Source organism: Dysidea avara, chromosome 3 (genome assembly GCF_963678975.1).
Source record: "Dysidea avara chromosome 3, odDysAvar1.4, whole genome shotgun sequence".
Taxonomy (NCBI): domain Eukaryota; kingdom Metazoa; phylum Porifera; class Demospongiae; order Dictyoceratida; family Dysideidae; genus Dysidea; species Dysidea avara.
The window spans coordinates 4,707,361-4,733,828 of record NC_089274.1 but is presented as its reverse complement, the minus strand read 5'-3'; the positions used below and the strand labels follow the sequence as shown (position 1 = coordinate 4,733,828).

General features: G+C 37.2%; 2 protein-coding genes and 1 long non-coding RNA gene across 6 annotated transcripts in view; 1 reads left to right on the top strand and 2 right to left on the bottom strand.

Moving 5' to 3' along the window:
* Positions 1–649, bottom strand: part of LOC136251669 (uncharacterized) — a 29,290-nt gene extending 28,641 nt beyond the window's left edge. For both annotated transcript variants that reach the window (XM_066044118.1, XM_066044117.1), the window contains exon 1: positions 245–649. In XM_066044118.1, coding sequence (XP_065900190.1) covers positions 245–576 — 332 coding nt within the window. In that variant the 5' untranslated portion in view covers positions 577–649. The remainder of the gene's footprint in view (positions 1–244) is intronic.
* Positions 650–1,203: 554 nt separating this feature from the next.
* LOC136249010 (uncharacterized) lies at positions 1,204–26,468 on the bottom strand. The gene is made up of 14 exons (XM_066040892.1): positions 26,261–26,468; positions 23,653–24,270; positions 23,488–23,600; positions 17,072–17,212; positions 16,927–17,014; positions 16,816–16,875; positions 12,479–12,784; positions 12,189–12,394; positions 12,024–12,140; positions 11,880–11,972; positions 1,750–1,842; positions 1,592–1,702; positions 1,450–1,539; positions 1,204–1,395 (listed from the first exon to the last, which is right to left on the bottom strand). Exons 1-14 carry the CDS (start codon positions 26,436–26,438, stop codon positions 1,339–1,341), a joined length of 2,271 nt encoding a protein of 756 aa, XP_065896964.1. The 5' UTR covers positions 26,439–26,468; the 3' UTR covers positions 1,204–1,338.
* On the top strand, positions 5,730–9,469 carry LOC136249009 (uncharacterized). Of its 3 annotated transcripts, XR_010697976.1 has the most exons (7): positions 5,730–6,094; positions 6,490–6,594; positions 8,013–8,077; positions 8,138–8,166; positions 8,217–8,349; positions 8,768–8,832; positions 8,892–9,468. It is a non-coding gene; the product is annotated as an uncharacterized lncRNA (long non-coding RNA). The 3 variants fall into 3 exon arrangements; XR_010697977.1 differs by lacking the exons at positions 5,730–6,094; positions 6,490–6,594; positions 8,013–8,077; positions 8,138–8,166 and adding an exon at positions 7,739–7,757 and having other exon boundaries at positions 8,892–9,460; XR_010697975.1 differs by lacking the exons at positions 5,730–6,094; positions 6,490–6,594; positions 8,013–8,077; positions 8,138–8,166 and having other exon boundaries at positions 8,173–8,349; positions 8,892–9,469.

Here is a 26,468-nt window from a genome sequence, read left to right as displayed (position 1 = left end):
CGGCCAAGAAATGGCTGTGATGGTAGGTTAATGGTAAAAATTTTAATAATGACAATTTAGGTAAATTTTGTGAAGTGGCACAAAAATTCACCTGAATTGTCGTTATTAAAATTTTTACCATTGACCTACCATCACAGCCATTTCTTGGCCGCCACCTTGGATTTCACATCTTTTTTCACCATAGCCTTTCTGAGGGCCGCACACTTTTTTTACAGCTTGGCTGTTTTGGATTAGATAACTATACCTTGAAAGTTCGCTTCTGCAAATGCCATTTTTCTGATCGTCTTCGCCTTCTACACGTTCTGACTTCACATATTCAACAGACTGAGTGCAGTAACGCAGGTCATCGTCGTTGATAAGTAAGTCGTTGGCGAACAAGGTTAAAAGTTTAAGGCAGTGCTTAACTGCTTGCAATTGTTTGCATACTGATGATGATGTCGGAACCTCGAAAGTCAATGTGTTCGGCAGTTGACTAAGTTCAATCAGTTCATCTTCCGAATTAGGTAGCTTTGAGTAGTGTAAACTGCACGTAATTGCTCCTTCTGTAAATTTTGATACTTTCAGTTGCACATCCATTAACTGGTCAAGGCAAACTAGCTATAGAGGTGTAATAAAACTGTAGCTTTGATATGGCGGGCTAACCAGCTAACTAACTATATAATACATTGCGCCAATTTCGTCATATAAAACCACAAGGGTACTTTTTTTTTACAAGGGTACTTTTTTTTTTACAAGGGTATTGTTTAGGGTTTGTACTATTACGTAATTTGATTCCGCGAAACAATCAGAACTATAGCTAACCGCAGTCACATCATGCATGATCAGCACTGATTACTTTTCATCAATATTGATGAATGTTCACCATTGTCATGAGCTAACTTTTAGGTGGTCATCTTTATGCATAACATCTGCCGAGCTACGTGGATCCACAGAATTACAGTCTAATAGGGCCACACAACTGTTTATTATCCCATCCAGAACTGATTGCATCAAGGATTTTTTGTACCACTGATAGCTGAGCGCAACCTTTTAAAGTGGTACCTAGCTAGAGCAGTAAAAAAAATCCCACGCATTCTGGGTCATTTTAACTAGATAATTCAGTTATTAAGTAAATAAATAAAAATCTAATCTCCCTCATTGCTTTTGAGTGTTGGAGGATGAGAAACTAATGATGAAGATTACGTGGACTAAGAGTGATATTGCTAAAACATAAAAAAAAATTAATGAACAAGATTTCAAAAAATATCATCTATATTTGTTCTTTGCTATGCATTCTTCCACCAACCAGCTACCACATGTTCACTTTTCCATGGAATAGCAAGGTGTACTGCATTCATTTCATGACCATTTTTTATTGAGCAGTTGCTGAATGTGTGGTCTCTGTTGCGGATAAACCTATACACATAATATATCATAACACTATAATACAAAATCTTATCACCTTTGTACCTTAACACACTGTTGAATAATTTCACATATCCAGCTACTCTCGTAGACGTTCCAACAGTGCATGATACACTTGTCATTGACATGACTAGCCTGTGTATTAAAATAATCACACATAATCACACATACATAATAAACTGCTTGCCTTAATCACTGTACTTAAAACAGTGCGAATCCCATCATGACTTTTGACAGCAAGCACTTTGAATTGTTTTACTGTCTCATTTATATCTACCGACGACTCAGTAGTACAAATCTTGGGAAGACATTTTATAAATGAGAGTTCAATAAGTTAAAACTTACAGATGCGAGGATTTGGTTGATTTCAGATAATTCTTTAATAGCAATACCTCGTCCCATGAGTTCTGTGTTCCTCTCTTCCAGATCAATATATTTCTATATATAAGTAGACATCACAAATAAACTAATACCAAGCTACAAAAGAAACAATTACAATCGAAGTTGCACATATGCATAATATCAAAACTAACCAGCCAAAATAATATAACCATAAGAGTGTGCACATATGATGTGAATTCATCAAATACATAAGTGTCTACCAGTTAGTAGCTTGCAGTGTGTAATACACTTCTTTTTCTTTACAGATTCATACAGTAGTATGTTGTGCAACCAAAGAAGCCAGCACTTGACACCAGTGTGTTATTATAACAAGTACAAGGAAACACCTGAGTGGACATTTAATCCTTAACCATACTTGTTTGTTTTATTGTAATTACATTATTATGACTGGTAGGCGTGTGCAAAAGTGCACATACACATTAGAAAAAAGAATGACACCAGGCTTAATATTTTCATTTGAGTACATGCCCTAACTATCAATTACTGAAATAGCAAAGTGGCCATCATGCTTCATTTTCAGCTTCCAAGGTGCCATAAAAGTATATAGTGAGGCTGCATGGTTTCTGTACAATATTTTTTGTGAGAAGGTGCAACTTTCATGATCCCTAATGTACGGTACTACTCTTTAAGAACAAATAATATGATTTTTATAACATGGATGGGCAATTATTTGGTTATTGTGATAATCGTATTTAATTCGTTGGAAATAATAGACATTACCTAATTTTAATTGGCAATTATCATGGGCCTAATGTATTTTGCAGACTGGACTCATTGAGTGGACTCACGGACTGAGCTGAAAACAGCTCCTTAACAATAATCCAGGCATTATTTGTCTGGACACACCATTATCGAGCTACAACTGCTGGTACTGCTCTTCCTCTTAGGTCACGAAGGTCGTACATGCCCTAAATTATTGGAATATTTATGCATGATAGTAGTCAAAACCACAGCTTTGTAGGATGGCATAGATATTCCTATACAGTTTAGCCAACATTTACAGTGAATGCACAACTACAAATTGGTATAAACTCACTGATTTGATATTGAGTAGGTGGGCAGTGCCAGACTATGACTAAGACTACATACTGATTCATTATTGAAGCGTAAACGCTAGTGCTAGGTACTGGAGCAACAAATGAATGAATGTATGCTACAAAAATAGCCTCTATTACTATTAGTGTTGTGGTTGTAGCGCATGCATAATTAAGAGCTAATAACGAGTGTTTGAGGTGAAAACACAGCGGAACCTTGATCCTTCGCCTTACGTCCAATCGTGCCCGTAACAACTTTGGGGGCTTGTCTGGGAGCCAAGAACAACTACGTTGTCACCGATTTGTTTGTTGAGTGGATTCGTTAGCCGATTTTCATCACAGTTGTTAGGTTAGCCCAGACCACCAGTCTTAAAGTCCTTGGTAATGGGTTAATGGTACCTGTAAAGGTGATGATTGCTTTATATGGCTAATTCTGTTGTTCTTCATGTGTTTGGTTCCTGTAGATTGTTTGTGATTGGCGAGAAGATTATCACATGTAACAGACACTAATTAGATAATTGAAATTAACAGCTGTTAATTTCTTAGTCTATTTATTTATTAAGACTTTACAGCACAAGTGCTGAAGGTCTGCAGGACACCTGGTCCTACAGCCTGTTTAAAGTTGTTATATAAAGTGTGTTTGTACTTTGTAAGGTGGAGAAAGGAGAAAAAATTCATGACTGGACCTGGTCAGCCTCGAACCTGCAGCCATTCGGTTAACGCTTGAATGCTTACGGGAGTCTGCCAGGCAGTCAGGATGTTTTCTCCTAGTCGATTTCAAGTATATATATATATCCACCCCAAAAACACCTTCGCTGTAAAAAAGGCGCGCCCAAGAAACTACAAGTACCTGGAACCCAATGTAAAAAAACAAAAACAAAACAGCTCAGCTGAAGTGAAAAGTAACTGGTAACTTAAAGAGCTGATATCTGAAGCGGCCAAGAATACAATTACTAAAGTTTAATCCATGCAAGAACACCTTGGCTATAAAACAGGTGTGTACATGAAGTAACTGGCAACTGAAATGGCTGATATCTGAAGCGGCCAAGAATGAATGGTCATATACAACTATTTCAAAAATTTAACACTGAACCTTTATAATTCGGCTGTGTTCTATATTCACTCTTGCTGCATCGTAAAGTAATTTCTTTTAACTCTAATTGGCTGGTAATTTGGCCGCCTTTTTTTGCTCTATTATACTGACTATTAAAAAAGGCGGCCAAATTACCAGCCAATTAGAGTTAAAAGAAATTACTTTACGATGCAGCAAGAGTGAATATAGAACACAGCCGAATTATAAAGGTTCAGTGTTAAATTTTTGAATTAGTTGTATATGACCATTCATTCTTGGCCGCTTCAGTTATCAGCCATTTCAGTTGCCAGTTACTTCATGTACACACCTGTTTTATAGCCAAGGTGTTCTTGCATGGATTAAACTTTAGTAATTGTATTCTTGGCCGCTTCAGATATCAGCTCTTTAAGTTACCAGTTACTTTTCACTTCAGCTGAGCTGTTTTCTTTTTGTTTTTTTACATTGGGTTCCAGGTACTTGTAGTTTCTTGGGCGCGCCTTTTTTACAGCAAAGGTGTTTTTGGGGTGGATATCACTCATTTTTGTCAGTGATAGACTCTACATTTGGTTTAAAAGGTAATTTTTTTTGGAAATGAGCAATTAACATTAATGCAGAATATTATCTTGGAGAGTCAGTAAAATCCATACATAATAATGATTGTTTCATAACACCGTAAATTCGGAAGTATGAATTTACGGTGTAGTGTGACTGTTCTATTAGAGTAAATCTATCCTTACTGCCTGCATGTGACGAATATATCTCATATCTGTGCATGTTAAATGCTTCAGACACCTAATTAAACTTGCAAGTGACCAATTAGTTTACAGTTGCTACACAGCTATAAATACATTTGTAATTGTTATCACCATAATCATTTATCATGTTATAACCATTTTTTATTATTTTGGTCACAACTTCAGGATTAGAGCAGCAGAGAAAGGAATAGAGGACTCAATCATCAAGACTTGTATATGGGAGATGGAACAGTATTGCGATGGACAATGCCGGTACTAACCCCTCAAGGGTGTTGCAGTACAGTATAGATGCAAGACCAGAGCCTCGATCGTCACCTTTTGACTGTGGTCACAACTTCAGGATTGGAGCAGCAGAGAAAGGAATGGAGGACTCAATCATCAAGACTCGGGGAGATGGAATAGTATTGCCAAGGATAATGCCAGCACTAACCCCTCAAGGTTGCCACAGTGCAGTATCGATACAACCACTCCAACCAGTGCATAAGACCAGTGCCTCGATCATCACCTTTTGACTGAAATTTTTATACTCGATGAAGCAATTAAAACAAAAAAGTTGTAGTACTTATACTTTCCTGAGGGAGCATGCCCCCAGAGTCCCAGACTCCCTTGCCTGTTCAGCAGAATAATAGGATTGAGCCTTACTACCATTTTCACCTTTATTCTTGGCCCGGATGTACATATCAGTAACATAATACAGTAGCTGTAGTTAATGCCCCTAGGCAGAGCTATAGGGGTGGGAATTTTTCCCTACTATCACACTATCACAGTAGTTCTTCTCGCAGTTCTTTGCCTGGCCATCATCAACTGCTGTCAAAACATTAGTGTCGTCCCCCAGACCCTTCCTCAAGCATACTTACCACACAAAAATAACTTAGTTTAGCAGTGCACAAACAATTATTGACAGCATATGTACACTTACTGCATTGTTGAACCATGTATACCACCAGAATCCACCGGATTGACAACTAACACGTGATCTATTTAGGGGAAATCTCGTGGAAAGTCCCTAATTACCTTAAGCGGACACTCGTGATACGTGGTTTTAAATTGAATGCTTTAAGAATGTAACTAGATGGTGAGGCGTACTTTAATCGGCTCGATTTTACTGAGAAACTCGAGCCCCTCATGAGAAACTACATCGCTTGAGCAACGCTTGAAAAAGTAAGAGTCAAGAATACTGAGGGACTCTATGATATATGCCGGTCTTGAATGCTAACGAAACGAGGAGTGAAGTTTGTGCAACGTGTCACATCGCCACACACTGATTCACCGTGTTTGTGCGATAGGGTTTTGGACCTGTCCACCAGATGTTGAAAGGAAATTCATTCCACCACATGTTGAAAGGAAATTTATTCCAACTTGTGAAGTTATTGGTATACTCATTGTTGGGGTCCATGGGGACATCGATGATCATTTACCAGTCAGCTGTAAGTAATGTCACAACAGAAGGAAAGGAACCATTTCCATACCCTATGGCATACTGATTTTCCTGGTCAGTTTATGTACACTCAACCACAGAAATGTAGAACTTTGGTTGCAGGTGGAAAATAAACACCTTTTACTCAGTTACAAGAGATTCGCCCAGCTGGGATAAAATGTTGACGTGAATATCATTAGTACTAACTTGTTCATCAGGTATTGGACAATTCCAAGTGTCCAGATTATGCAGTTGTCCTCTTGTTCAAGTTTACACGTTTAGGCAAGTTCCACAACGTCCTATAATCTATTACTATATCAGTGTGGAATAATGCTTATTATAATATTTTTCATATTCCAGGCTTTAGGTGTATTGTATTTAACACCTGCTTGTTGGTTTTTGCAGGCCATCTGGTCATACTGGTTTATCCACTAGCAGTTGAATGTGATCATGGTACATATGTAAGTTGAGACCATGCAAGAACAAAGATACTGGTGTCATGAATTTCAGGTCAGTTAACGTTCAGAGGAATTGTATTATTGCAATTGTTCTTTTTGTAGTTATCAATTATCAGTGACCAGTTTGTGATAGCGTACTTTTGTTTGACCAATGACCTAATGTTCTGGTTTACATGCTTACCCAACAGTTATGTTACTTACTTAAGGTTACGGAATAGTTTAAAATGCGTGGGCGGAACAAATTACAAAACCTGCTTTAAACCAAGCAGGGATAAATAATTTCAACAACTGTGTTGTGTTAGCAATACAACTAATTGTGCTTGTTTGTTTTTACTACAGAACAACGACTGTTCTTGGGTGTGTGGTCTACAATAGAGCGATGTTTTATAAAAACGCGCCGCCAAAAACCAGACTAACAGATTACTGAATCCTTATAATTTCAACACAAGTGGCTAAACAATTTAAATATCTAGGTCCTGTGGAAGCGATTTTTTAAGTTACTGGTTGTATAGACGTTTTATTGCACTTTTAGTAGTTTTTTCGAGTGAAACAAGCTCTTTGAAGGCATGTATCTGAGTCACTGGGAAGAAACACGCCAAAAACGCTTCCACAGGACCTAATAAATTTAATATACAATATCACTATGCCCCAGAAAAGCCAATAGAGCCTACAGCTTTTGCTGTATTTGGCGCTTTTGCTGTATTTGGCGGCGGAAAAACATGGTAGTGACAGCTGGAGCTGAGCGATGTACGGGCTGGCTTACTTGTGTTACTACAACAAATTGTAGTGTTCCACCTGCCTCAAACTACACTGTAGCTACATAAAAACATTAAATATGAAGGGCTTCACCTTCATTTAAAACTTTTTACGCTGCTAGACTGGTTTTATGGGCTTCTCAAAAAGTATCGATAGGCATTCAAAATTTTGAACGATTGCCCGTGACTATACCGTAACCTTAACCTGCATATGAGATATATATATTTTTAGTTCATTTTGATTATCCATCCTTTATTGGTACAGCCTGGCATATTGATTTTTTGCACATTCTCTTTTTAATTCAGTGCCTGCTGGAATGTTTCGTCAGATATCGAAACAGGTGTCTTTGGTGTTGCGACTGATGTTCCAGGTCAGTTTGCATGTGTGTTTAATTTAAGGTTGACTTCAGTGCCTGCTTATTCTTTTACAGGTCTTGGTATCGAGTGTCATGAATTTCAGGTCAGTTGACGTACAGAAGAATTGTATTATTGCAATTGTTGTTTTTGTAGTTATCAATTATCAGTGACCAGTTTGTGATAGCGTACTTTTGTTTGACCAATGACCTAATGTTCTGGTTTACATGCTTACCCAACAGTTATGTTACTCACTTAACCTGCATATGGGATATATATATTTTTAGTTCATTTTGATTATCCATCCTTTATTGGTACAGCCTGGCATATTGATTTTTTGCACATTCTCTTTTTAATTCAGTGCCTGCTGGATTGCTTCGTCAGATATCAAAACAGGTGTCTTTGGTGTTGCGACCGATGTTCCAGGTCAGTTTGCATGTGTGTTTAATTTAAGGTTGACTTCAGTGCCTGCTTATTCTTTTACAGGTCTCGGTATCTAGTGTCATGAATTTCAGGTCAGTTGACGTACAGAAGAATTGTATTATTGCAATTGTTGTTTTTGTAGTTATCAATTATCACTGTATACTAGTGATGTGAATTTGCAGGTCAGTCTACTCAGATGTATCGGGTATAGTGTTGATGGGTTCAAACAAATATCCAGTGTAGACTGTAGTGGCATCAAGGGTGTTAATTTCTAGGTCAGTTTACATGTTGTGATGTTAGTGATTCCTAGTACCCAGATGTTAAGTGTATTGTATTTAATGCCTAGCTACCTGTTATGTTTTTAAATTATGGTATATCAGTGTAGACGGTACAACAGTAAGCCTTCTGTGTTGTAGTAACTATTTGTTTCATAATTATGCTGTTGCCCTGGAATGGCACAATTTTTGGGCAACCAGTGTGAAGTCCAGTGGTACAAACATTGTATTGTGACCAAGTTGTGATAGCGTACTTTTGTTTGACTAATGTCCCAATGTTCAGGTTTGACATGCTTACCTAACAGTTATGTTATTCATTCACTTAGCCTGGGATATAATTTTTGTTCATTTTGATTATCCATGCTATTATTGATACAGCCCAGCATATTGATTTTTTATACATTCTCTTTTAATTCAGTGCCTGCTGGATTGTGTCATCAGATATCGAAACAAGTGTTTTTGGTGTTGCGACCAATGTTCCAGGTCAGTTGCATGAGTGTTTAATTTAAGGTTAACTTCAGTGCCTGCTTATTCTTTTACAGGTCTCAGTATCGTCATGCTGACATACAAGAAATCATCACTATTGTTGGAACTATTTTTAGTCAAGTCTTGATGTGATGTTGATTAACGTTGTTATACATTGTTGTATGTTTACCATATGGCAAGAAATTTTCATGGCCATCATGAAATTTAAATATTGTGTAAGTTGTGTGGAACAACCCCAACTCATACATGGTCACTGGCAAACCACGAACCACATTCGAGCCACAACACCACCAACCACATTCGAGCAATCCATTACAAAATTTTGTTGCACCATTTGTGTGTGCATAATACTTAATGAAAGCCACAGCACAAGCTACATGGTAAACACTACATAGAGGTGGTAACCCCTAAAGGCTTGTTACCTTTTGTATTCAGGCCTTTGTGGTTAATCTATTAAAAATTACATGTAAATAGAGAATTGAAGAGTATGCTTAAAGCACCTTCGCTAGTGATTTTGTTCTTCACACCATAAGACAACTGGCGATTTATAAACGCTCGATTGGGGTGTGGCACTAAATGGAATTTAAAAGATTTCTGCTTAAAACGCCATCCCTAGGGAACTTACGGTTCAGCACGTTGTCACAACTTGTTTATCAGACATTAGAGTTTGTGTCCACGTCGTGCCTTTAAAAGTTATTGTAGGGATTAGAGGTTTGATTGAAGAAAATACGCGTATAGGCAAACCAGGATTGGATAATGTCAGTGCTAGATGGACTATACAAACACGACTATGTTGACTGGTATAACGTGACAGTAGTTGTAACATAAGGTAGAGAAATAAAGTGAAATACGCCTATTTTTTATTTTGCGATGGTTACTTTTTTATTTTAGCGAGGTCGCAAGAAAACTATGATGATGACTCCTAAAGATTTTTTTATCACGTAACGCAATACAAATCTATTGACAGATGTTGCGTAATCTAGGACTAATATTGCGAAACCGGTTCTACACGTAAATAACTCACAGTAGTGGCCGCGCGTCTTTTAATTGGGCATGCGCTTTGTAGTTTCTTGGCCGCGCGACTCACTACCGTGAGTCTTGATATACATATCCATAGGAACTCTAGAGAGTGACTTATTATCTCAAAGTACCACTTGTGGAACCAAATGGACTTTAGTTTATTTATTAAGGCTTTACAGCACTACTGGTGTTTAACTACTTGTTGCTGTGTGTTTGAGATTGTTACGTGTTCGTTGCTGGAGTTAATTCGAATACTGTTATTAACATGTCATTTGAAGTAGAGAGTTTCACGGCTAGTTCAACTTTGGAAGCTTTTAATAACCTCAAGAAGGCTGAATTGTTGCTAGTCGCTTAACATTACAAGCTGTCAGTCACATCGTCAATGGGTAAGGGAGAAGTCAAGAAGATAGTTTTAAGCTATTTAACCGAGGAGGAGCTCCTGTCTGAAGAAGAACTGGAAAGAGCGAATACAAGTCAAGAAGATGTTCTAGAGCTTAAGAAGCTTGAGCTACAGAAAAGATATAAGTCAATACAGTTAAAGTTAAAGGAATTAGAAATATGGGAGATAGAGCTAGCAATAGAATACAAGGCCAAAGAGATAGAATTAGAGAAGGCTAAGAGTAAAGTAGCTACTCCTGTAGACACAGAAGCAGTTGTAGATGTTGGAAAGCACTTTCGTTTTGTACCACCTTTTCAGGAAGTAGAGGTGGATAAATATTATATGCATTTCGAGAAAATTGCTGCCAGCCTAAAGTGGCCAGAAGAAATCTGGACAGTGTTATTACAAAGTGTGTTAATTGGAAAGGCCATAGAGATTTATTCAGCCCTTCCTGGTGAGCAGAGTGCCAGTAGTTAAAGAGTCTATTTTGAAAGCATATGAGCTTGTTCCCGAAGCATACAGACAGTAATTTAGAAACACTTCAAAGGGTAACAAACAAACTTTTGTTGAATTTGCTTGGGATAAAGAACATCTATTTGACTAATGGTGTGCTTCCCAGAAGGTCGGTGGAGATTTTGCAAAATTAAGGCAATTGCTATTGGTGGAAGAATTTAAGAATTGATTGTCTAATGAGGTTTTGCAATAGTCGTTCACTGTCAAAAATTCTCAGGCACGCCGCTAATCAATGCAAATTGATTATTTTTCATTGAATAAATAGACCACGCATATAGTCCATTCCGTAAAGATGATTTTCGTCATGCCATGCAGTTAGATCATTAGTCTTTGTTTTGTAATAATACATGAGAAAATATTTAGTTATACTTCATCAATGTCTACAATGTAAGTGAGTATAGCTAATCACCTTTTTTGTTAGTTTATTTTTCTTGTATTGTAGAATTGTAATAAAATGTATTTCATAATTGAAACAAATTAATTGTATTACTATACACTGCATGCTAATTCAACAATATAAAGCTGAACAAACCACTTTCAATACAAATTATGCATAGAAGTGTCTTCTCAACTTTTCTTTGTTTCTCTATCATGCTTTCTAATGCTAGACAAAGCCACTAGGCTGCTTTTCATTAATGTACACATACTAGTGAAAAAGAGGACATGCAACCTTTTAAATTGAAGGAATACACTATTCTGGTAGCCTGCAAGGCCTACAACTTCATTTTAAATGCATTTTCAACCAATAGGAGGCTCATTCACAATGTCAGCAGCGAATTGCCACACTTGTTTTTCAAACTGGCAAAAGCTGCTTACCTGTGCAGAAGTTTAATACAGGCTTCATTTAGCCTTTATTCATTTCTGAAATGTTGGCTGCTTTTACCACATAATCAGTTTGCTCACATGGATGCATACGGACAAGCAAACATAGAAAGGTAGATACACCTAACAGGAACAATTTCAGGAAACCAAGTGAGCCCACAGCTGGTTGTTGGCACACACCTGACATAGGCTATATAAAATTACATATGTATACAGTACATTTAGCTTTAACAATTGTCCATATCAACAGATTCTCGTTATAACACACTCTGTAAATGGGTTTCCTAATTCATCATTAAGGTATACAAACCTCAGTTAATTCTTCCTGGTATTGTTGTGGCTTGAATGATTCTTCAGTTTTTTTTGAAAGAGGGGACAAACAAACCGTTAGCATGTCTTCAATCTATATAGAGAGAACAAAGTAAATTGTCTGCTTGCGTAAGTACATACGTACCTCTCTGTCACATGTTTTCCAGTTTTTACCAACAAGTATTTCTAAGATAGATGCTCCTAAGCTATATATGTCACTTTTCGGATCACTGATCTCCACTCCTTCATTATTGAAATTTAGCTACAAAGATGTACACACTGACACACAAGAAAAGTTGTTTATACACACCTCTATGGGTCTGTAGCCCACAGTTCCACGTTTAGTGGTATAGCTATATTCATACTTTGTCCTTAAAAAATCCCACTGTTCATCAGTGGCAAATGTAACAAAATCGTAATCTCCTAGGAGAACTTGAAAGCCTGGCTGTTCACAGGAGCAAAAAATCAATTGCGGACAGTGACAAGATTCCAACCTTTTGACTAGGAAGTTGTGTGCTGCAAATAATAAAAAGTAATTTTAAGAGCTACACACGTATATACAGTACCCAAGCACACAAACAAATGACATGTAGTGCTAACGTTTTATATCCCTGTGTATGAGATTGTGAGAATGAAGACTCATAACAGCTTCAAGCATTTGAACAACTATTGTATTGAAATTCCTGACAAGGTTTTCCAATTGAATTGAAAAGTAAGAAACTTCTTTTTCCAGCCCTTCAAGCTTTAGGTAGTACTGTGGAGGTAGATTGAACATGTAAGGACTTCTGTGCTTGTCCCTCTCTTTCTTTGCATTAGAGTACTTCTCATATATCTTTTGATAAATCTCCAGGAAGCAATTACACTGAACCTTAGCAACACAAACTTTGAACAGATCATGAATTGATCCTAAAATGTATTATACAACACAAAAAAAAACAAAAAAACAGATAAGCCAAGTGTAAAAGGGTACAGTCTTTAAAATGCCAGATGCAAAATTAAAATTAGTACCCAAGAAATGGCTACAATGGTCCTAATGCTAACAATGCAGTCACTATTAAAACTTACTAACATTAATATTCATTGCTGCTATTTCTTAGCCACCACCTTTAAAATTACAACTTTTAAATCCAGGTGTTATTTTGTATACATACTACAGTAGTATGTAGTAAAATTACTGAACCAAATAAGTTCCACACTGGGCAAAAGGACTGGACACTATAGTACATCAAACACAATTGAGCAAAATTAATTCATTGACACATGCATGCGACGTAATATGGCTGGATCTCCCTCATCATACTATTACCCCCTTACCCTACACAACACCACATTGGATAGTGCGCCACAACCGTGGGCTGCTGTCAATGACTTTAAACACAGACACGCAACTTATACAACCAACTAAATCTTGTCCATATGTAATGCATTAACTACACATCAACTAAATGACATGAAGCTCCAAAGACACTACCTATAAATAGTTAATTATATTGGTACTACTGGGAGGGAGGGAGGGAAGTGGTATAGTCCATTCATAAAAACACATGGCGTAGAATGTATTATAACACCTTAACCCTATTATAGCCACCGTCAAGTGAGACATGTTCATGTAACCCCATTCATGCAAGAGCTTATTTCATACATACAACTGGCAGAAATACACATTCTATTAAGCAGATAAGGCTTGCTTGACCCAGACCTGGAAGTCATTCCATGTCATATCAACCAGGAATTTAGAGTCACCTCTCGGATTTAGACAAAACTTGGTATGTTTGTAGTACCTGTGGTGCTTATCACCCATGCAAATTTTTAGCTCCATACACCCCATAGTTTCTGATTTATGACCACAAATATTTTGAATATTTCATGAAAATTTGCTCCATCTCTAGTTACAAAATCAACTGTAACTTTGCACTGTGTAAATATTTTTAAACACAATTTTCACTGATGGAAGACTGTTGATTTACCTTTTCAGTGATCCCTAAATTATGGGATATCTGCTTAATTATGGTTCGAAAGTACTGTATTGAAAACTATAGTCCTTTATATTTTGAAAAGTGCTGTTTGAAATTCTTCAAATTTTTTTGTGAATAATGATTGGATCATGGTCTATGTTTGATAAAATGTTTGTGGTGGGACCACAATGGGATCAAGAGATATAATGAATTATGTTGTGGTATGCAGTGGAATTTTGTAGTCTATTATTGCTGTATGGGAGTGTACACCTCCAATAACCACTTGCAACAAGGCAATGCCAAGTTTGTCTTACAGAGTGAAGGTGTCTAGGTACAGTACAACCTGTATTAGTGACCACCTGTATTGAAAGACCATCAATTACTTTAATTGGATATTGCACCAAATCATCAACCCTTTCTAGCAAATCCAAAAATGGTCCTTATTAGACAAGTTGACTTTAAATTACAGATCTACAACCATGGTCCATAAACATATCATGTGAAAGCTGTACCATCTCTTAATCCCACTGTACTAGACTTAGCCCTATTTAAGCTATGTATGTGGCTGCATAGGTACACACAACAAAACTCCTCAAAGGGATACCTGGACACCTTGATAAGCAGGATGCCTGTTTATATTCCCACTCTGGTCGGTGGCGGATCCAGAGAAGGGATGGGGGGGGCACAGGGAGCATGTGCCCCTCTTCCTCTCCAAAAAAATCATACAAAAGATTGAGATACTCCAAAAGAGTAGTCAGTCAATTACTCTAACCTCCACAGTAATTGCAACTTGCATCTGTAGCACTAATCCACTATGAGTTCTTGCATCTGTAGCACTAGGACATATGTACACTTAGCTGTATAGCCTGCTAGGAATTTTAATGCATTTGATCCTTTGCATGTCATTCTATATGACAACTTCCTTTGGGTTTGTAACTGAACTCGTGATTGCATGTCACTACTTGATCTCTACAGCTCTTGATTGATGCAGACTACTTAGAAAGCATGATTTATTAGATCTTTGTGTAAAACTACCCTACATCAAAATGTTCAGTCATAAGATACCTATAGCTTCCTGTGCTTCTGCTTTATATAGCTACCTACTATGCTGGTCATGGTGCATCCCTCTTGCCAAACCCTGGATCTGCCCCTGCTAATGGTACACATACATTTGGACCAAGATACTTCTGTGGTTTCTGTAATATGAGCACTGTATTATGGTCCTAGGAATGGAGGGGTTTTACCATATACAAGCATTACTTGTACCTCAATGTGTGAAATTAATTACTAAATTAGTTTACACTCATGACCACTTTGAAGATCAAATCATAAATTCATGCACATACTCACGCAGGATGTAAGCATGTTTACCACGTTTTCATGTGCATTTGCCTGTACTGATCTTCAAAGCATGAATGCAGCAAAATGCTTCGAAAAACCATTTATTAATTATAGTACTATAAATCACATAGTGAGGTACTCATATTATAAAAAACTCTTGGTACAAGTAATGCATCTACTGTATACAGTGTAACTCTTCTATTCTCTGGACCATTGATAAAGTGAGAAACCACAGACTTGTGTTGGGTCCAAACGTACATACAATTACAAAGTGAGGTCAAGAAAACATATCCTGGCTATCAAGGTGTCTGGGTACCATATAGCGGGTTATTTAAATTTTGCACAAGAAGCAAAATCTGAATTTCTAAGGATTTTAATTTCGAAGAGTGTATATTTCGAAGTCCGGATGGACTTCAAATAAAAGAAATTCGTATTACAAATTATGAAGATGCGTGAATGTTTGCCAAAAACTGACTTACTGATGGAATAACCCCTATCCCTGTGCACTGGAGAGAAGACTGGGGGAGTTTCAAGTGGAGTAAATTCACTGGCTCGATCATGCTCGATCGTAGCTAGCATAGATTCTAGAGCAGACGGCATCAATCCCATTCTGGATCACCTGTTTTCTGGTTATTGGCACAGTAATGATACAGTTTACTCATTATCATCGGTAATACTGAGCTAAAACTCGAGGAATACACAAGCGAATCACCGAAAGTTGGATCGTTGCTTTCACTTGTGGGAATTTATTTTCGAAGAACAACCAGACGTGGGAATTTATTTTCGAAGAGAAGGGCCTCTTCGAAATATCTGAAAATAAAACCTTTCAATAATTATCAGCTATACGGTATCCTTTTTGAGGAGGTCTGTTGTACCTATGTAGCCATGTATGTAACTTGAATGGTGTGGAGTGGGGCTATGTATGTAAGTGCACTATGGAGGGATATGACTTAATAAAGCATTTCTGAAGAGATGGTACAGCATTCACATGTTTGTCGATGCATGGTTATCTCATTTAAAGTCCACCTGTATAATAAAGACCGTTTTTGGATTTGCTAGAAAGGGTTGATGCTTTGGTGCTATCCATTAATATCCAATTAGAAAAGTATAAATTTACTGCATCACATAAATGGTCTTTCAATACAAGTGGTCACCAGTACAGGTTGCACTGTACTTAGACACCTTCACTCTATAAGACAAACTTGGCTTGGCCTTGTTGTGAGTGATTATTGGAGGTGTACACTCCCATACAGCAATAATAGGCTACAAAATTCCACTGCATACCACAACATACCATATAGCCTAAATATTTCGAGGGGAAAATATTTCGAGGTTGAGCAATGTTACTAGAGATGGACCAATTTTTCATGAAATATTCAAAATATTTGTGGTCATAAATCAGATGTATGAAGCTAAAAATTAGCATGAGTGATAAGCACCACAGGTACTACAAACACACCAAGTTTTGTCAAAATCCGAGAGGTGACACTAAATTCCTGGTTGATTTGACATGGAATGACCCCTGGGTGACGTGGATAATCAGAGTGATCCAACTCATTTTCAACTTTATACCTGGCCAAGTTATTATTACTGTCGTAAGCTAATTTTTGGTGAACACAGACACAGATATCAAACACATACCATCTTTATAATATTCCATAATTTGATATCCAACTGTTGGATCTCTATTAGGACGCCCATCTACATGTGCATTAGCAAAGTATCAGCATTTTAGCTACTGGTACTGGTTACCATGTAAGTAAGCAATTATCGGCACAAACTTGTTAGGGTCCAAATGAATGATTCTTTGAAAAACATCCTTCTTTTTTATCAACAAAATCTGAGTAGAAAATACATGAATGTGTACACAGTGCAATAACAAATACGAGCACAATACCTTGTTTCGTTCTTCTTTGAAAGCAAAGCGTTCATCTAAGCTATAGTATACATCATTCATACTCTTCTTAGGTAGCATTCCAACATCATATCTCATTGGGTTCTCGGTGTACTGGTGCTCTGGCCATATAGTAGGTCTGGACTACAGTGTGATACCATAATTTGTTTTTTCGTTGTAAAACATTATGGCATGCAAAAATTATGTATCTTACATAATTTTTTTTGCTCAACTACATAGCTATGGAAAATTTCCAAGCATTAGCTGTGGCTTACTGCCTTTAGCTAATACTGTAGCCATTGGCTGGCTTTCATCTAAGATACAGTAAGCATCAAGATCGTGGCTAAATCCTTTTTACCACTGTAGCTACTAGTGCTACAAAATATTGATATACTCTAATAGAGCAGTTGCAAAAAATATATTCTGTTCAGTGTAAGTCATACGAAAACATGAAATATAGTTTTCCACAAAGATAAAGCAACTTACAATATTATTCAGTGGATGCTAAAACATACGCAACACAAAAATTATGTATATATATACCACACCTATGGTTGAGATCAAAAGCACTGTGCTGTGGTATATAACTGATATACCAAGGCAAATTGTGGTATATATAGGGACCCGCCGATTATGCTAGCATAATTGTGAGCATAATAAGTGCCTGAAAGCATTGAGCATAATGCTAGCATAAGAGGTAGAACATTTGTGTAATAGTATGAATTCTTGCTTAATAAAATAGCTATCACAGAAAGATCGATATACTCTAATATAACAGTCAGTAACTCTAATAGAACAATCACATAGCTGACTGTTCTATTAGAGCACATCGATCTTTTCTGTGATATGCATTTTGACAAGTAAGTTTGTGCTTGAGCCACTTATTATTTATCCATATTACCTGGAAATTATTAGTAGAGCATGAGAACTGAGGCATAAATAATTGGGCATAATTTGAGCATAATAGGTAAGTACTGAGCATAAATTTAAGCATAATAGGTAAATTTTTTAGCAGTGCAGCATAGCATAATAGGTAAAATTAAGAGTATAATCGGCGGGTCCCTAGGTATATAAAGTGATATACCAAGCTTTGTGGCTACACTTACCATATATGGTGTAACTTCACACATTCCATGAAATCCTTATCTAAACAAGCCTCTAATAACAAGTGGCTAAATCAACCAAGAATTATTTACCTGAGCAAGGCAAAGGATTTTCGATGAACTCTTGTCTCCTTCACTAACTCTTGTCTCCTTCACTAATCGCAAGTAGATGGGCATGGCACCACTAAAGAGTCTAAAATGTCTCATCCATCAAGGATTTCTACTGATTTCCATCTTCAACAGGTACAGTTTCACTATAAGTTGCTATCTATAATTGTTTCATCTACTGGGATGTAGAATATAACAGTTATAACACGATTACTTTGGATTTGACAAAAATATACACACTCGGGCCCTGCGGCCCTTGTGCATATATTTGTCATATCCCTTGTAACCGTGTTATAACTATAAGTGTATATACAAGTACACAAAAAATTTGGAATTTTTAACTAGAGTAGGGACCATAGCACATCGATAAAAAGTACTGAAACAAGTTGGAGTAGCGCACGATATTTAAATCACTGTAAAACAATAAGAAGCGTTATATCCCTACTGTGCTCAAGATACCATAATAAAAATGTACAGTAGGGATATCACACTTCTTATTGTTTTACAGTGATTTAATATTGTGCACTATACTCCAGCTTGTTTCAGTACTTTTATCAATGTGCTATGGTCCCTGCTCTAGTTAAAATATAATTTGTGTACTTGTTTGTTAACTTTTTTTTGTAAATAATTATTATGATTGGTGAACCCACACATACCACATTTGAAATGGTGCCACGCGCCCCAATTATCATCTGAAAAGTGAAGTATCCATTAAGCTTCATTGTCAGCTCAACCCATTACACAGCATTACGAATCAAGAACTGCACAAAAACCACCTCTGCAATCCACGCATACCGAAAGAAAGAAATGGTGCCGTGCCCAAGTTAAGCACATACACATTTCTTGCAATTAACCATGGATGATAAGCACACATTGGAAAATGCGACGATAAAGCTACACACAGCAAGAAACGTCAAGAAAACCTAAGAGTACTGAAAAATTAATGTCTCATCAAGCACTTACACCTCCCTTGAGGTCTCCCTTTGCTACGTATACAGCAAATCAGCCATCTGGATAGTAATAATCTTGTTTATCACGAAGGATTTCACCCAGAAATGGAGCCAAATATTCTTACACACTGGCGTGGCAACTATTAACTACTCTCACAATGTGGTGATTCCGTGTTACACTCACCACAATTATTTATTAGGCATATGCGCCTAACAGATAGTATGATTTTTACAAAAAGTTTTCTCTGAAAATTACAAGCGCACACGCTTAACAACCCGACTTTACGGTACAGTACTATCGTACTGTATGATGTGAACAGGGCTCTGCAATATACCTATATTTAGTCAGAGGTATTAAAAAGCCACAATACTATATACCAAAGCCCAATACTGAACTGTGATACTGAAATATCAAAAATACCAAATATAATATTATTGTAAAATACAAGGAATTAGATTTTGTGGCATCAAAATAGGTAGCTAAGAGTAAACGTTTTGCCTCACTAAATACCATTCCTATTCAACAGCATTATCCATTCAAGAGCAAAACCTATATTTAGTAATACTAAGGTACATATTATTTGAAATATATACCGAATAAGGTTTTTGGCAATACCTTCTATGTAAATTGCAAAATGTTCTTTCCTGCAAAGTCCACAACAATAAGAAACTCTAATTTTGCTAAACTGAAGCATTATCAAAAGAGGAAAACAGAGTCAGAGATGAAACCAAGTAGCTAGGAGCTTCTACTAGGAAGCCATGATTTGTGCCCATAATATAATGGATTTGAACAATACTGATCTGTAAAACATTTTGTTTCAGTTAATGAAATTGTGAGTGGCAGTATTTGTTGGACATGTACCTGGCATGGCATCATGTGTACTGTGCACTTCTCAATGATCTGTTTCCATTCTACTTACATAGTACAAGTGGGCACCTATAAAGTCTATCTGTAAGGAAAAATAAGTCAGAGAGCTCATTGCATTGTACTTTAAATAACCCAGGTCTTAGCTGTATTTACAAGCTTTATAGTTCCAATAGTGGAAACCAAACAACAATGATGTGCTCTGATGCTTAATGAGCACGTACCCTTATATCATCATCAAACACAATTATTTCATTACTTCACATGACCAAATCTGGATATTCTAAAAGTAGAAGGAAATATTAGGAATTTTCAATTTGATAAGGGATCATAGCCATGGGAAAACAATTAAGGGAGGTCACTACACCTGCAGATATACTAGTGGACATTTAATTCTTACTTCAGTCATGGTTATAAGGATTAAATGTCCACTAGTATATCTTGACCTCCCTTGCTTCCCTACCTTTTATGGCTATGATCTCTAATCAACTGAAAATTCCTCATTTTCCTTCTATTTGTTTGTTCACTTTTTTAATAGCTTAATTACATGTTCCTAATTTTTTCTTCTATATATTTATTGGTTTACTATTTAGTAATATAAATATTATTATGAATAATGAACCTGCACATACTGTATCAAAAGGAAGAATGACGCCAGACATGCCGTTAAATATAATGCCATTAAATTAATTTTGCATCTGAACGCATCAAGTACTACTGAAAAGCAAAGTGCCATTACACTTCGTTTCAGTTACGTTCAGCTCATTGCACAGCTTTACAAATGGAGAACATTACAAGAAGGACCTCTGCAATTAATCCAGTAACAACGGAAAACTCTGACCATTACCATTATGTATAGGGAAGCCATCACACTGCGCTACCACAAATTGACACCTTGATATGAAATAACACCTTACGCTGTCAGCAAAGATAAATGGAGCTTAAAGGAGGACACAGGTAAGTTCATGAAGTACATTGTACGTACTGTGGTATGCCAAAAGGCACCAGTTGGGCTGAAGCAATGTCTAACAGTGAAAAAATCAGGCTCATAGCTTTAGTGGTTGTCAAGTTACACTTGTCTGAAGGCATCAGGTAGGCAGGCATTCAGTCAGTCAGTCAGTAGAAAAGTAGAAAATTCTATCAAATAAAAAATAAAATTCCATAGCAACTTATAGGAAGCATTTTGGGCTGCTCTGTAGACACTTTTGGGCTTGCTTATGCCTCACCAATACTGCCAAGGTGCCATGAAGGTATTGTGAGGGTGGTTTTGGGGTGATATTTTTGGCCAGATAAGCTCAAACCTATAGTATGTTCACATTGAGCTGAATCCTCAAAAACATTTAATAACTCATGGATGCAATTACACACAATCTTGAAATTTGGCTCATTTGTAGTACTGCTTGACCCACTAAAAATATTTCAAAATCTTTTTGTTAAAATGTTTGACATAATATTTACAGTCAATCAAAATTTTCACAATACATTTCCTATGGGGAAGCCATATAAGTACAGTGTCCATTATAGCCCTTTCCCGAACTTGTAATGGAGCCAAACCATACATGTCTGTTGTTGACACCTTTGCTGTTACCAATAATCATCTGGTTGGCTGAAATGTTAACTCTGTTGAGAAAAAATCCACTTTTAATTTTTAGCTGTTTTTCAGGATTCAGCTGAACGTGAACGTACTATATATGATCGCTAATATACAGTACTATCGTTAATAATAGTGGGGAGGTCACACTGTATGATAAAAGCAGAGATGAGACCCACTTAGCCCAGACAAAATTTGATGTAGTTAATGTGACCAAGTTACAACCCAGCTGTAATAAGTGTAAATGAAAGCAATGAGTGTATTTGGAACTAACGTTTCAAGTACACAATGCAAATGCATTCAAAGTGAATTAAATTTCATGCAACAATCCTTGTACCACCATCATACATTTTAGTCCAAATTTTATTAAATAATACAAGAGTTTCTAGTGGAGGCCTTACCATTCTTCCATTTGTCATGGTACCCTTGAACTACATACTTACAACTTATAATGCCATATTTGTGACCGTCTCAGCGAAAACCTGTCTAGTTCGCACAAGCATGCGTTTTGAGAAAAATGAAATTTAAAAGAAATTGGTGAAATTATGCATGTTTCAAAGAAAACTTTACGCAAGTTTTAATCAAGCCATTACTCAGAAAAAAAGTAATTAAACCTATACACCATCTTATTCGCCTAGTTCAAAAATCTTTACGATGCAGTAGAAGTAACAAAATCATTGCCGTTTCTTCAATAAAACTGCCTTCATATGCCTATGCGCAAGGGTGAAAACTAAACCTTGGTCAATCTGCCAATCCACGGTGAACATTGTAAGCCAAATCCCAACTCTGTAGACTAATCCAAATGGAAATTATGGCTGCGAATGTAATGCCTGAAGTTTATTTTTAGTATACACAGTTCCTTGCTCTTCCTACTGTCTAGCACTGTAATTCCAAAACTACTCACTGAAACTTTGGTGAACCATTTCTTGAACAATGTAGATAACACTGAGAAAATAAAAAGAAATCCGGAAGTTTGTGAACTAGACAGATTTTTGCTGAGCAGTCACGTTTATCAGCTACATTTACAGTACATGTAGTGTGCTTTTATAGTTTAGTAATATCTTCACTACTTCCTTTTACATGTGTGCTGCACTATGCATTATGAGTACACATGCGCATTTCTGTGAGTATGACGTATGTGCATGCAAGGTTGAGCAAATTATTCAACCCACAAAAACAAACAATACATGACTCGCTGAGCAAAAACTCGAATAATTCTGTTTCTGAGATAAAATTTAATGCCATATATTGAACTACATTGGGTAAAAATGCATGCTACAAAATTTACGCACGCTTTAATTACTTTAGTAAACAAAAATTTGAATTGAAATATCTAATACACCACTGCATTCACCAGTCAGAATACCTTTGTTTTGTTTCTTGCTGGATAGCATGGGTGGATATAATGAATGCCCCAGTTCATGGTGAACACAATGACACAGGTCCCAACTCCATATAGCCTATTACACTCGTAACTTATGATCAATTAAATAATTGCTTTTTATTGTCCATATATGGGCACTTTACAAATCGATTGTTTGCTCAAAAAGTACTCACCAGATTGGTTTTTCTCTTTAGACAACAAATAAGTCATAAAAATTAATGAAGTTCAAGAAAATTGCTAACTAGTCAGGTTTTTGCTCAGTGGGTCACACATAAAAGGTTCCCTTTAACTTTAGCAGTACTGTCTTTGAATACAGGGAAGTGGCAGTTGTGTTACATAACCTTTGTTAAAGGGAATTATAATAATTGTAAAATAATTCCCTTTAAAACCACACAATAGACCTGATATAATAACTTACTGAGTACCCCACATAAACATCAGGAAACTGATCACCACCACCAGTTGATACAAATGGCTTCTGTGAAGGAAACACTGCCTCTGACCTAAACACGGTATTATGGCCACTGTATTCTATAACGAAAGTCATCACATAACAACATATACTTTGTACTTATACACCAACCGTTTTTTAGGTAGAAAGACAAATCCACTCCACTACCTATCACATTCTTCGATAAACCAGGAGTTGACTCAGCTTGAGTAGGACCATTCAGCATCAGAAAAGGACTTGCTTCAGCGATGGGAGTTGTTGGACTATCTGGTATATAAAACATTGTACGCGTTCTGTGAGAAACCAATGAAGAGAGTGGATCACAAGTTTCTTCTTCATGCTGTTCATCTTCAGCATAGTCAACTTCATCAATATTAACAGACAGTCCCTCGTGAAAAGGTTCCTCCAATATTAATTTTTCACCTCCCTTAACATGCAATGACAATTTTCTACTAGGAGTCGCATCATCTTGTGTTTGACAAGGAAATGTGCTGATGTCTGTATCACTATGGGGTCGAGATATATCCACAGGCTGTGCAACCTTTGTTTCTGGAAGACTATGATAATGCATGTCCTCAGTTAAGGCTGACTTTCTCTGTACTTCAGTGATCAGATTTTTTGATTGCTCAAATTGAAATACATTCGAATATAATGGAAGTTTGCTTGGAGTCGCAGAAACACTGGCCTTCCTGAAAGTAGCTCCTTGGTTATTATCCTTAATTCTCATACTCTGTTCTTGAGATATTGGAGCTTCACAAAAACACAAATATAGGTAACAGAAGGCTATATTATACACAGTAACTTCCCATGCATTATGACATTTGAACTACATCTACTATGTTGCATGTTACAGTCTCTAACAGCTATACAATTGTCAAACAATGCTTGTATGGCAATGAATTTGAAGCACTTAACAGTGCATGCACCTATTTAATTTGCTAACCATCAGCATGCATAAGTGCACTGTATAGTAGTGCATATGTATATAAAATTATTACGTCTGTTCCAGGTCAAGTATGCAAAATTGCACATAACCTGAGAACAGTTGAGATTTCCAGCTTATTGCAGACCCCTTACCCTTGCTTGTAGTTGTGGTAGTACAGTGGCGGATACACTAGGGGGTTGCAATGGTTTCAGCTGAAACCCATCTGAAAATAGAGCGAGCATCCCAAATTCATTTACGATTTGTGTGGGCAATAAAATCATCTATCATATTGAGACTTTTCCTACTGGCCAAACTTCATACTTTCGCCCTTGAAATGACTGAAAATGCTAAAATAAAAATAATTATCGTTTTAATGTTTCTTCATAACTTTCTGCAAAGGCCTGTATTGGTAAGATCCGATCTACTGTGAAACAATGTTGTGGAGTGATTTTTACTGATTCATTGCCTAGCTGTAGATTTATGTAGCTATCATGAGGCCACTGAGCTATCAAGTTTAATAAACATGTAGCTACCCCAGCTGGACTGTCTGGGATCTCACGGTTATTGAAACTTCCTCAGTGAACATGAAACCCCCTCTGAAATTTCTAGGTCCGCCACTGTAGTATGTATTAAAAGTAGATAGTTATGTAGTTTTATTAGTTGTTGTACCCTATAGTCTATTTTAGGACTTTTATTTAAATAAGCTTGTGTAGTATAACTATTTTTATATCATTGTACATGTAATGCAAGGGGGTGACACACAGGCATTCACTGTAGGTAGATCTGCGACCACAGTCAAAGTCTAAGTCAAAGGTCAAGGCCACCAAAATCGTGCCAATTCAACGGTCAAGGGTAAAAGCTTCCAACCCACAATCAAAAAGTGCTAAACTATCATCGCTAAGTCACCAGTCAAAGGTCGAAAAAAGGCTCTTAGTCACAGGTCAAAGCGAAATTTCGGCCAGTCAAGACTTTGACCGCGGTCACAGATCTACCTACAGCACGTACCTACGTGACACCCCTTTGTAATGTGCATATCAACGTAATGCCCGACTACCACTGATATGGGCTGAGAGTGGGGAAAGGTCGGGGATGGTGGGTGAATTGATGGCACTAAATTTCCCCGACATAGTGGGGATTTGTCTTCACTAAAGAAATTCACTCAGACAGCAAAGGTGTATGCTTTCAGTTTAGGAAGGAGTGTCTCAGGTGCTAGCTACTACATTGATACCAGAATCCACTCGAACTAGCTAACTCATCACTAGACCAACGCCACATGACCATACAAATCTCCTCCGAGCCTCAGTATTCCCGGGGTTTGCAGATCGAGACTTGGCCAGGGCTTGCATCGCCAGCACTTCCCCAGTAGGTGGGGGAATTGTAATTTTCTGTGATGCAAATCTCGACCTTCCCCCACCTCAGCCCGTATTAGTGGTAGTTGGGATTACATTGATAGGTACATAACATGGGGTGTCTAGTGGTTGTGGTTTGAGAGAAAACCATCAATTATGAAATGAAAGTACTATATTATTATTATTATCAAGTCTACCAGTTGGGCACTGGAGGGTTTGCACAGAAGGCAGAGCCTGTACGAGGTGCTTCACCACTAGCCCAGGGAACCTAAGCGAAAATCGTTGAATTTAGTATCCTAAAGTAAAGCAGGACAAATGCCGAAAAAAAAAGCCAACCCCAGCGTGACTATAAATTACAGCGGAGCCAGTTGTGGCTAGCGCGCCGATTTTTTTGGCCCGCGGACTCCTGGTGAGCTACTAGCAACACAAGAATAGCAGTACAGCACATAGCAAATTTCATGCTTACTTAATTCCACACAAATCGTCTTCGCTTCTCGAATTGAATCATGATCACGGTCCGCAAGACGATGTTGCCCCGATAATTCAACCCCTTTAGTAGTGATCTTCACTTCAATGCTTTCTACATTCTCAAACAGAACACCATCTGGTAACTTAGCCAGGAGCGTGAGCGTACTAGTGGCCATGACTTGTCATATTCGTTGTGGCCCACCCCT